This window comes from Trematomus bernacchii, unplaced genomic scaffold (assembly GCF_902827165.1).
Source record: "Trematomus bernacchii unplaced genomic scaffold, fTreBer1.1, whole genome shotgun sequence".
NCBI lineage: Eukaryota > Metazoa > Chordata > Actinopteri > Perciformes > Nototheniidae > Trematomus > Trematomus bernacchii.
The window spans coordinates 1,190,375-1,201,779 of NW_022987640.1; the positions used below are offsets into that span (position 1 = coordinate 1,190,375).

Genomic DNA, 11,405 nt, shown 5'->3' on the forward strand with positions numbered 1-11,405 from the left:
ACTAGGCACTATATCAATGACAGTGATATAACAATTCAGAATCCTATTCACTGTACAGAAATCTACATTTTCACATAAATCCACTTTAACTCAAGTATATTAAAAAGCTTTTACCTCAGTGATCCACGGTTGAACTCTTCCCCGAGGAGCAGTAATGAAAATCACATGGCCGAGGTGGACGAGCAGCATGAGTCCTGATCTGAAGCTGCTGGAAATTATTCCTTTCTCCTTACTGCACACACATCCTCCTCTAACACACACAAACACACACACGCACGCACGCGCACACACACACACACCCTCCTCTCACACACTACAAACGCTCAGTGTGTGCAGGGAGGCAGTCACGGGATGCTCACTGATTGAAATCACACTACTGATGTTTTCTAGGTGTGTTTATGTGTTTTTACCCAGGATAATATTCTGTTAAAAGGTGTAATATGTTACATTAAAATGTCTAAAATAGACTACACCTATATGTTAAGTTGAGTTCTAACTTTATCCCAAATGTTTTAGAAAAATTCGTCCTTTTAATAAACTTAACATGTGTTTCAAAAGACTGCGTATTAAGGCCATTGTAGGGGGTAGAAATATTTAAAATAACAATAATTAGGAAGCGAGAGAGGGGTAGGCTAATGTTCAAGGACAACACTGAGAAAGTATAAGATCAAAGTGGTGCATTTACAATATATATTTAATTTAAACACATCCTCAGAGAAGATAAAAGTCCCTAACCAGAAGAAAACTTTTGGAAAAACTGTACTTTTCTTGCACATTTACCACTTTAACCTCAGAATATCTAAGTTATTTTTGTCATTATATCACCCACCTTTTAGCATGCAGCTTTTAAATGTCGGTTCTTATTAAATCTATTAGATTTTCTTCATGGGATGTCTGGATCCTAAGTGATCAGAGAAACAAGCTAAGCTAACTTTAGCTTAGCTTAGCCGCAGCCAAACTGCATTGTAACAAGTTCAACACGTTTTTTTGTATATTACACTGCTTTGTTCACTGTTTTAAAAAGTGTAATCATGGGGTCCATTTGTTTTGGAGAGGAGGAGACCTCTGAAGATAATTCTGCTCCAAGTAAAAACCTCCTGAACATCTGGATCTAAATTTATCAGAAAAACCAGCTAAGCTAACGCTAGCCCAACCAATCCTCATCAGAGAGACAGTGATATTTACTGTGAAACTGCCTTGTTAACTGTTTTTACCACTTCAAATAAGCGGTTTTGTTTGTTTAAGAGAGGGCATAATACATCTGGAAACATTTAGTATACAGATTTTTTTTCCGCTTTTACCGTTCTCATTGAACGAGACAAACAGCCAGTTAGCTTAGCCTAGCATAGTTGCTGTAAACAGATGGAAACAGCTAGCCTGGCTCCTGCCCGCACCTCTAAATCTCACTAATGAACTATTTAAATGTTGTGGTTGGTTTATGAAACATTGCAGCGATGCAGGGATGCATGGCTTCTTTGCTTTGAGTCCCATGCACTGAATGTGTTCCCATAAATAATACAGCAGGACAGCCCTTTACACACATGAATGCTGCAAACAGGAATAACGCAGGAATCAAATATTTAAAAAGTATTTTCTCCCTGCAGGGACGAAGTGAAACACGCCATCTGACAAAGTGCTCATGTGGAGAACATCCGTGAAACATACAGCACTCAATCTTGCTGATAACATCTATGAAGTCACCATATACTGTCTTTTTTGCACATTGGAAATAATTACATTTAAAATCTGAGGGTCTGTTGAGGAGGTCTTCTAAAATTAGCAACCATTCATCTTTTATTTTTAAGTTACAATTCATCTCTAACCTTGCAAATAAAGTCTATAATATAATAATTTATAATATTCGTACGTTATAGTAGACTGGACACCATTAAGTTACAGTGTATTTTTACGAAAAAGTACAGAAACAATGTTTTTATTGAATTACATGGAGCTTTTTAATATATCTACACAATCAGAGGCATCCTTTGAAACAGAATTAAGGAACATAATACAACTTTATTTGTATTTATAAACAAATGACCTTATTTTATGATTATGAGAACAAACAACATTGATTATACACCATCCTATCATATTTAAAGCACTAAAACAATACTATGTCAGTGGTTTTATTATGTTTTGACTGCTGCAAATATTCACCTTATATTATTTAAATCACCTAGTAATAAATCCCGTGACGTGAGATGTGTTGCCTCCGTGTCGCTGCATGTTGAAGGCGAGGACGTTGGGAGGAAACTCACCCTCGTTTCCTGTCGTCTCCCAAAAACTGATGGTGACTCTGCCTGGTAACAGCAGAGGCTCCTTAAACTGAGCGGAGACTTTAACAGGAGCTGTGATGACTCCGACACCTGAAGATACAACAGAGCAATGGGCGGACATTTTAACCTTTTTTGTGGCAATCAAGTGACAACACTATGGAACAGTTGCACTATTATAGGCTAGCGCTCCAACACATTGTACATGATAGGCTAAGGGGCGGGACATCTCTAAGCAGTTGACCAATCACAACAGAGCCGGCCAGCTAACCAATCAGAGCAGACCAGGGCTCTGGTTTCAGACAGAGGGTGAAAAGAGGTGCTGCAGCACAGGCAGTATGAGAAAAATAAAGAGCTTTTTGAACATTAAAGCATGGAGACATGTCCCAGTAGAGACACTACATACTGATATACACCTGAACATCATCAGGAGAGGACTCTTTAAAGTAGAGACACTACATACTGATATACACCTGAACATCAGCAGGAGAGGACTCTTTAAAGTAGAGACACTACATACTGATATACACCTGAACATCAGCAGGATAGGACTCTTTAAAGTAGAGACACTACATACTGATATACACCTGAACATCAGCAGGAGAGGACTCTTTAAAGTAGAGACACTACATACTGATATACACCTGAACATCAGCAGGAGAGGACTCTTTAAAGTAGAGACACTACATACTGATATACACCTGAACATCAGCAGGAGAGGACTCTTTAAAGTAGAGACACTACATACTGATATACACCTGAACATCAGCAGGAGAGGACTCTTTAAAGTAGAGTCACTACATACTGATATACACCTGAACATCAGCAGGAGAGGACTCTTTAAAGTAGAGTCACTACATGCTGATATACACCTGAACATCAGCAGGAGAGGACTCTTTAAAGTAGAGACACTACATACTGATATACACTTGAACATCAGCAGGAGAGGACTCTTTAAAGTAGAGACACTAAATACTGATATACACCTGAACATCAGCAGGAGAGGACTCTTTAAAGTAGAGACACTACATATTGATATACACCTGAACATCAGCAGGAGAGGACTTTTTAAAGTAGAGACACTAAATACTGATGTGAACCTGAGAATGAGCATAAAAGGGCCCCTTTAAACAAATATATGCATCACATCTCTTTTACCTTTGTGTTTTTCTATCTCAGCCATGCAGACAGACAGCATCCAGAGACTCGGGGCGGTGATCGATCTGCAGCCAAAGAGCCGGAGGGGCGAGAAAAACCAAACACTCTGCAGGCCGCTCATCCTGGAGACTTTCAGATCTACCTGCTTCACGTTTTCTGCCACACACTCATCTGGTTGGCCTGTTTAAAAGAGCAGAAACAGGGAGGAAAAACAGAAGAAACAGGATAAACAGTATGCGTGACATTTACGCACTTTTCAACTGATTTTGCAATTGCAATATGATTCACAATATAGTATGGACTGGTCATTTTTACATCATAATTCTCTTTTTTGTTGATAAATATATTAAAATGATTATGGTGTGATTTTTAGCGGGGAGGATCTGTACCAAAAAAATTATGTTAAGTAGAATATGAATTGTAGGCTGTAGCTCCACAATACTTCAACAAGAGGTGGGAGAAGTACTCAGATCTTGTTCTTGAGTAAAAGTAGAAGTACTCAGGTCTTGTACTTGAGTAAAAGTAGAAGTACTCAGGTCTTGTACTTGAGTAAAAGTAGAAGTACTCAGATCTTGTACTTGAGTAAAAGTAGAAGTACTCAGGTCTTGTACTTGAGTAAAAGTAGAAGTACTCAGGTCTTGTACTTGAGTAAAAGTAGAAGTACTCAGATACTGTACTTGAGTAAAAGTAGAAGTACCAGAGTGTAGGAATACTCTGTTACAGTAAAAGTCCTGCATTCAAAATGTTCCTCAAGTAAAAGTAGAAAAGTATTATCATCAAAATATAGTTAAAGTAGCGACAGTAAAAGTATTCATTGTGCAGATTGGTCCATTTCAGAATAATATATATGATATGTTTTATAATGATTGATCATGAAAGTGTTCTCAAAGCTGGTAAAGGTGCAGCTAGTTTGAATGACTTTGTATACTGCAGGGTAGCTTGTGAATTTACTCCAGGTGGAACTAAAGTCTGATTTAACACTTGATTATATTTCACATCATTCATCCACATCTGTAAAGTAACTAAAGGTATTAAATACATGTAGTGGAGTAAAAGTACACCATTTACCTCTGAACTGTAGTGGAGTAGAAGTACAAACAAATACAAAACCAGCTGATTATTGTGCCAGATTTTTTCTCACATGTGTCTTCCCTCTCAGATGGGTTTCTGCAGGTTTTGTGCGTCTTGTTTCCTGACAGCAGAGTGAGGACGCTCTCCCACACGGGGGTCCCGGTACGAGAGGCGGCCAACAGACAGACGTCCACCTCCACCCCGACATCGAGGCTCCGGTACTGCAGGACTCGAGCCTGCAGAGAGAACGGACCTTTCTTCAGTTCATCCACCGGCTGCAGGGTCTTCAAACTCTGATGCACACGAACCAGACCTGCAGGAGTCATTCACAATATCTCTTATAAATTATTATTATATTATTATTATTAATCTCAGATTAAGTATTAAAGGTCTCCTATTATGCTATTTTTAGGCATATATTATGGGTCTCAGATATATAAAAGAATATAAAAATATGTCTCTGATGTGTTTTTTGATCAAAATACCAAACAGGTCATGCATTTTAGACATCCCTCTGTTTGCCCTGTTAGAGAAACGCTGATTCTGGGTCCTTAGCTTGAAAAAAAAAAAATCTGATTTCTACCAGCAGATACTCAGCTAAATGCTGCCGTGATTAAATCAAATCAAATCAAATCAAGTTTTATTTATAAAGCACATTTAAAAGCGATTTTTGGTCGAGCCAAAGTGCTGTACATGTAATAAAAACACATTACTACAATCACAATAAAAGACAATAAATTACAACAGATATATATAAAATAAAAATAAATAAAACACACGGAAAAGTCAGGAGTCGTGCTCCGCTCTAACTAGAAAGCCAGAGAGAAGAAGTGTGTTTTTAGTGTAGATTTAAAACCCCCTAGGGTCTGGGCCGACCTCACATGGAGGGGCAGAGTGTTCCAGAGCCTAGGGCCAGCTGCTGCGAAGGCTCGGTGCCCTCGGGTTTTAAGCCTGGTTTTGGGCACTACCAGCAACAGCTGGTCAGCAGACCTTAAAGCTCTGGCTGGGGTGTAGCGCTGGAGGAGTTCAGCTATATAGGCCGGAGCCAGCCCATTTAGTGCTTTAAAAACAAATAAAAGGATTTTAAAATCAATTCTGAACCGAACTGGAAGCCAGTGTTGTGAGGCCAGAATTGGGGTGATGTGGTCGCGCTTTTTGTGGCCAGTCAGCAAACGTGCAGCTGCGTTTTGGACTAGCTGCAGGCGTTTAATTGAGGCCTGGTCCATACCCACATACAGAGCGTTGCAATAGTCCAGTCTCGAGGTTACAAAGGCGTTAATAACCCTTTCTAAATCTTTAAAAGATAAATACGACTTGGTTTTGGCCAATAGTCTTATTTAAAAAAAGCAGGATTTGACTACAGTGCTGACCTGCTTGTCGAATTTAAAAGTGCTAGTGAAGGTCACTCCAAGGTTCATGACCGAGGGGAGGATGTTTTTTTTGAGAGAGCCCAGAATATCAACCGGAGAGGCTGGAGGTTGGGGTCCAAAAAAGATGACCTCAGTCTTGCTCTCGTTGAGGTTGAGAACGTTTTTGCTCAGCCAGGATTTTATCTCTGTTAAGCAGTCCATCAACTGCTGTAGTGAGTGATTAAACACCATCATGTTCCAAACCACATCAAGGATTATTTCTGAAACAGTATGGAGCTCAAACTCTTTTTCTCTCTCAGGTTTACCACAAGGCGAGTTCCTTTTTTTATTTCCTGCTTTTTTACACATGCTCTCTCCAGTAGGCCTATAGGTTAGCTCTGAGTGTTAGCGATAAATGCTAATGTAAACAAAGACCATATTACGTCCAAAACAGTCAGGCATTGTTTCTGATAGCAACGTTTCTGATAGGGCCGTGGGTGTAACGCCAGCCTACATTTCAGATATTATGTCATATCGGACGCAAATCTGGATCAGCTCCGTTGTTCCCCCGTTTTTAGAGATTTGGGTACGGGAAAAGAGAGAGGGTTTTGTTTTCTGACGCTGCGTGAGTTCCCTGACACACCGGGGACACATATTTATTTATTTTGCATGATAGGTCCCCTTTAAGTATTACATATATGTTGTTATAGTTTATGAGACATCTGCAAAACACCAGCTGAAGCTATCACCTTAAATATCAGAATATTCTTGATGTGTTTCACCTGCTGGGCTGAGTCTGAAGTGCTGGTCTGTGATCAGCGTCAGCAGCAATCTGCGGCAGAGAACCTCGGGGAAACACAGAGGAACGTCTCGGTAGTCCGAGTCCGGATAATCCCAACCATAACCTGCAGCGCCGCAGAAACTCCTCAACAGGGGGGTCTGCAGCCTGGGGAATACAGTCAAAGGCAAGAAGTAACAACTTTAAACAATCATTTTCAACTGACATATTTAATTTGTGGTAAGAATTAACCATTTAACTCAATTTATTATATATGTATTCAAGCATCTAATGGACCAATCTGCACAATGACTACTTTTACTGTCGCTACTTTCACTATATTTGTATGCTAATACTTTTCTACTTTTACTTGAGTAACATTTTGAATACAGGTATTCCTACACTCTGGTACTTCTACTTTTACTCTAGTACGAGATCTGAGTACTTCTACTTTTACTCAAGTACAAGATCTGAGTACTTCTACTTTTACTCAATTACAAGATCTGAGTACTTCTACTTTTACTCAAGTACAAGACCTGAGTACTTCTACTTTTACTGAAGTACAATATCTGAGTACTTCTCCCACCTCTGATCATGATGCATTTCTTTTTAATCCCATCATATGTAAACTGACCTGCAGTTGAGCACAGTGTAAACTACATCCGGCTGGTTTGTAGTTTCTTTGCTCAGGAATCCCGTCCTCTGAGCCACAGCTTTGGTCAGATATTTGATGTAAAGAAACAGAAAACTTGGAAGCCTCTCCTCGTAGAGAACATGAGTTTTTAACGACTTGTAGGAGCTGTAAATGTGAACATAAACGATATACACACAACACACAGAGAGCGAGGAAACCACGTAACTCTGCGCATTGCCCATTATAGCTCAAAAATAATAAATAAAGAGGGTTTAATAAGTATTACTACATATTAAATCACTTTGTAAATCTGCAGAATAATGTAAACACAAGGAAAACATGTCGCTGTCAGAAGTACGGAAAGTGAACAGGGACAAACAACACGCCGTTGCACAGTGAAGTTAGTTTCAGGTTGGATCATCCAGCGTCACTAATGTTTATTTTTGCCTCCATGCTAACTTGCCAATTCTGGTAAATAATAATGCCAAAAAAGTACAATAAATAGGACTTAGGAGGCACAGCTTTTTTTATTATTGTTGTGTAATGAATTTATTTTATAAAAATATTTTATTAGAAGATAATTTAATTTATTTTCAAATAGTTTCTATGTAATAGCAATATTCATATTAAATACAAATCCCAAAATCCAATAGAAAATAACACGACCGCTCTTAAACCATCCACTATTTCAGGAAATGAAAACACATTAGCACACTTTTAGTGAAAGTCTTTAAAAACTCTTTCTTTTAGAGCATTTTAACAATCACATCATGTATACAGAAGTTAAATTACATGTATTCAGTGTATAATTCATAAACATTTTACATTCGGCACCCAGTGAATTGAATAAACATTTTTCATATAATATTTAAACCCTAGGAAAAAGATGTGTTACTTATTCAGCATGTTATTGTACTATTAGGAAGTAGATGGAAATTGACTGTAAGTTCATTATGCCCATTTCTGCTGAGCTCTGTCTTTTTCACAGTTAATTCAATTTTTTAAATATTTTTCATTGTAATGTTCATTTCATATATTAATGTTTCTTGTCAATGCACCGAAAATTCGAAAATCTACTCGGCAATGAACCGGATACTGATTTGTAAATATTGTGCTGTTCAAAACTGGCATCAAATAATATCTAATGTATTGATATTAAATGATAACATTCATATTGAGGCTGACAGGAGTCATGTTGTGATTCAGATGATTCTACAGAAGGCTTCCTGAGGTGATGAAGGTTGTCTCCTCCTCCTCCTCCTCCTCCTCCTCCTCCTCCTCATCCGAACAGAAGCAGCAGCACTATGCAGACCGCATTCACCGCAATCAACGGCACTGCAGAGGAACAGACAACAGAGGATTAAAACCAGGGCTTCTTTCTTACTCAGTTACATTACCAGCATTTGTGAAGTTGAGTTTAAGATAAGATGTAACTTTATTTATCCCCTTGGGGAAATTCAGGTGTTTATAGCAGCAACAGGGTCATAATGAAAAACAGGATTCACATGAGGTTTCTTAACCTTCTTTCAATAATATACCTGTGCTGACCCCTGCTTTAATCCTCCCTGCCGTGTGTGAACCTTTAATGATCCTCCCTTTTGGTCTATCATTGATCAACACTGGGGGTTAAAAGCTCGATACAGTGTCTCGCCCGCTCTCTCTGCTGGCTGAACTCTTTCTAGAGAGCAGCTACCTTCGTATGCTTTTGTTTGGTATTGTTTTGGGTTCTGCATAAAACACCTTGCACTACATCATAGTCACACATCCACACCGACACTACTGATATATCACTGACTCTTACTGCTCACTTTGGTAGCTTCCTTTGTCTATTGGTTTAATTATAATAAATACTTTTCTTTAAACTGTGTCCTTTTCCCATTGTGGCTTTTATTGTGGCCATTGAAAATATATGTTAAGCCAGTTTACCAGCGCAAAACATTTTTTGGGTAGCAAAGAAAAAGGCATATATAAAAAAGGTAAAATGCAGTGATGTACTATCAGTGTCTGATTCACAAACCAACAAACTTGTTGATAAAAAAGCATGTGATATCACTAAGATGTATTGTGTCTTTTTGATAAGTTGCTCAGAACATTTAGTAAAAAACCTTGGCTTCTTTTCCACTTATATATCTGTACATTTTCCAACACTCTCTTTCTAGATTTTCTCTGTCATTCAATATTAAAACTAGCCTTCTGGTCACATAAAACAAACCTAATTGCGTATAATAATAACAACCATCATACATTTTATTCGGAGGCGCCTTTCATAACACCTAAGGACACCTTACATTTCATAAAATACTTAAAAAAGGTACAATAGAACAATAACATTTAAGGATACAGGGAACATCGGCCACTACATTGATTAGGCTGATTGGAACAGGTGAGTTAAATCCAATATGTAAGATCACATTTGAGGAACTTAATTTTCTTTAATTACTAAGAAACATGACCCTCCTTTCTCCTTTAGGAAACACTGTAGTGTAGTGAACACCCACCTCTCATCACGGTCCTCACGGAGCGGACGAGGGTCATCAGCTGCACTTTGACCCCCGGTTCATCCCCAAAACCTCCGACACTCGTGTCTACTCCCCATCCAACTGAAGGAGGTTAAAACACACAGGTAGATATACAGAAGTGTCATTATAAAGAGGGAATAAAAACATGCTCTGACTGAGACAAATATATACATTTATTTACGTTTTCATCATTTTGTGTGACTTCATTTTTCGATTATTCAACTGCCAATTTATATATATATATATATATAAAATAGATATTTCACAAAACTACAATATGTAAAAGTACAGAGCCTTACCACTTTTAATACAAGTATACATCCTTTTTGTATTTCTTTATAATCTCATTGTACTTAAATTCTACTATATTGATGTTTCGTCTTATTTTTCTTCAATGTTTGCTTTAATTCCCAATGAATTAAATGTATTATTAACACAATCTACACTGTTGTATTACTACTTTTACTTAAGCAAAACATCTTCCAACACTACATAATAAGTGCTTTTACATTTGATACTTTAAGTATATGTTGAAGCTTGCTAATACATTTATTTTATTTTAGTTTAAGGAAGACTTTGAATGAAGGACTACTTCTAGTCTAACAAAAGTAAAATAAAATCGTAGCAATTGGATTTAAACCTCTCCATCACACACTTTAAGTCATTCATCAGGGGCTGGTATAATCCCTCTAAAAACCGATCAATATTTTAAGTTTTTAATTGTTCTAGCTGTCAGGTTACTAGCTAGTTAGCATTAGTTTAGCTTTTTTGAATTTCAACTGACATCTAACTGATAACGGACGGTTATAATTCAAACTACTTCCACTTACTTTTACTCAGAAATCTTTCTTCGTGCAACACAGCGACAGCATTGACGCACAGAATGGCTGCTTGGATGAGAGAATACAAAGTAAAGGCCATGTTGTCTTCACAGTAGCTAGCTATATGCTAACAGTATTTACATCTGACGTAGCCTACGGTGGCTGACAGGGTCAAACCGAGTGACAGCTTGCGCTTCTCACAGAATTATACACAATTTAAAATAATTTTGTATTATTAAATTGAGATATAAAATCCATAAGCAGTAACGTACTGCAGTACAAGTAGTAACACCAGAGTGTGATTTTTTTTAAATTTCGCATTACATTTGATTATAGTAATGAGTCATTACTATAAGCGCTTTATTGTTTACTTTTGTACTACATACTTCCGGGTTGCTTTTGATTATCACAAAAAGTTCAACATATAACTACAGTACACCACAATAAACTAGTTGTTGCTTGTAATTTGTATAAATGAAATTAATCTGAATATTCGAAATATGAGTTATTAAATAAATGGAGTACATGTACTTCAAAATGTGTACTTTTCTTGAGTAAATGTACTTTATATACTTCCCACCACAAATAATAAGGGCTAATTCATCAAAATACTAGTATGAGTACTTGAGGTACTTCAACTTCACTAAAGTATTTTGTTATGCCACTTTCTTTTATTACTGCACTACAATAAAATGACAGATTTACTGTAAACTTACAAGTTAAGTTACAAATTAAGATTTTTGACATTTACAACATAGAGATCTCTGTAAATATATATTTCTAAATAGATTAAACCAAC

The 11,405-nt window shown here is 37.4% G+C and overlaps 2 protein-coding genes across 2 annotated transcripts; both read right to left on the reverse strand.

The window, feature by feature from the left end:
- Window positions 1-1,930: 1,930 nt before the first annotated feature.
- On the reverse strand, window positions 1,931-7,619 carry si:ch211-12e13.1. The gene is made up of 5 exons (XM_034133216.1): window positions 7,267-7,619; window positions 6,637-6,800; window positions 4,576-4,818; window positions 3,435-3,614; window positions 1,931-2,369 (listed from the first exon to the last, which is right to left on the reverse strand). Exons 1-5 carry the CDS (start codon window positions 7,506-7,508, stop codon window positions 2,176-2,178), a joined length of 1,023 nt encoding a protein of 340 aa, XP_033989107.1. The 5' UTR covers window positions 7,509-7,619; the 3' UTR covers window positions 1,931-2,175.
- Window positions 7,620-7,981: 362 nt separating this feature from the next.
- On the reverse strand, window positions 7,982-10,775 carry LOC117484783 (immediate early response 3-interacting protein 1). Its single transcript, XM_034133215.1, has 3 exons — window positions 10,616-10,775; window positions 9,765-9,866; window positions 7,982-8,601 (listed from the first exon to the last, which is right to left on the reverse strand). Exons 1-3 carry the CDS (start codon window positions 10,704-10,706, stop codon window positions 8,546-8,548), a joined length of 249 nt encoding a protein of 82 aa, XP_033989106.1. The 5' UTR covers window positions 10,707-10,775; the 3' UTR covers window positions 7,982-8,545.
- Between the last annotated feature and the right edge of the window lie 630 nt (window positions 10,776-11,405).

Coding starts and splice junctions, on each gene's coding strand:
- si:ch211-12e13.1 (XM_034133216.1), bottom strand. CDS start 7,508: ATGGGCAATGCGCAGAGTTACGTGGTTTCCTCGCTCTCTGTGTGTTGT. Junction 6,801..7,266: donor TACACTGTGCTCAACTGCAG/GTCAGTTTACAT, acceptor TGTATTCCCCAG/GCTGCAGACCCCCCTGTTGA. Junction 4,819..6,636: donor CTTCAGACTCAGCCCAGCAG/GTGAAACACATC, acceptor TGACTCCTGCAG/GTCTGGTTCGTGTGCATCAG.
- LOC117484783 (XM_034133215.1), bottom strand. CDS start 10,706: ATGGCCTTTACTTTGTATTCTCTCATCCAAGCAGCCATTCTGTGCGTC. Junction 9,867..10,615: donor AGAAAGATTTCTGAGTAAAA/GTAAGTGGAAGT, acceptor AACCTCCTTCAG/TTGGATGGGGAGTAGACACG. Junction 8,602..9,764: donor CGTGAGGACCGTGATGAGAG/GTGGGTGTTCAC, acceptor GTTCCTCTGCAG/TGCCGTTGATTGCGGTGAAT.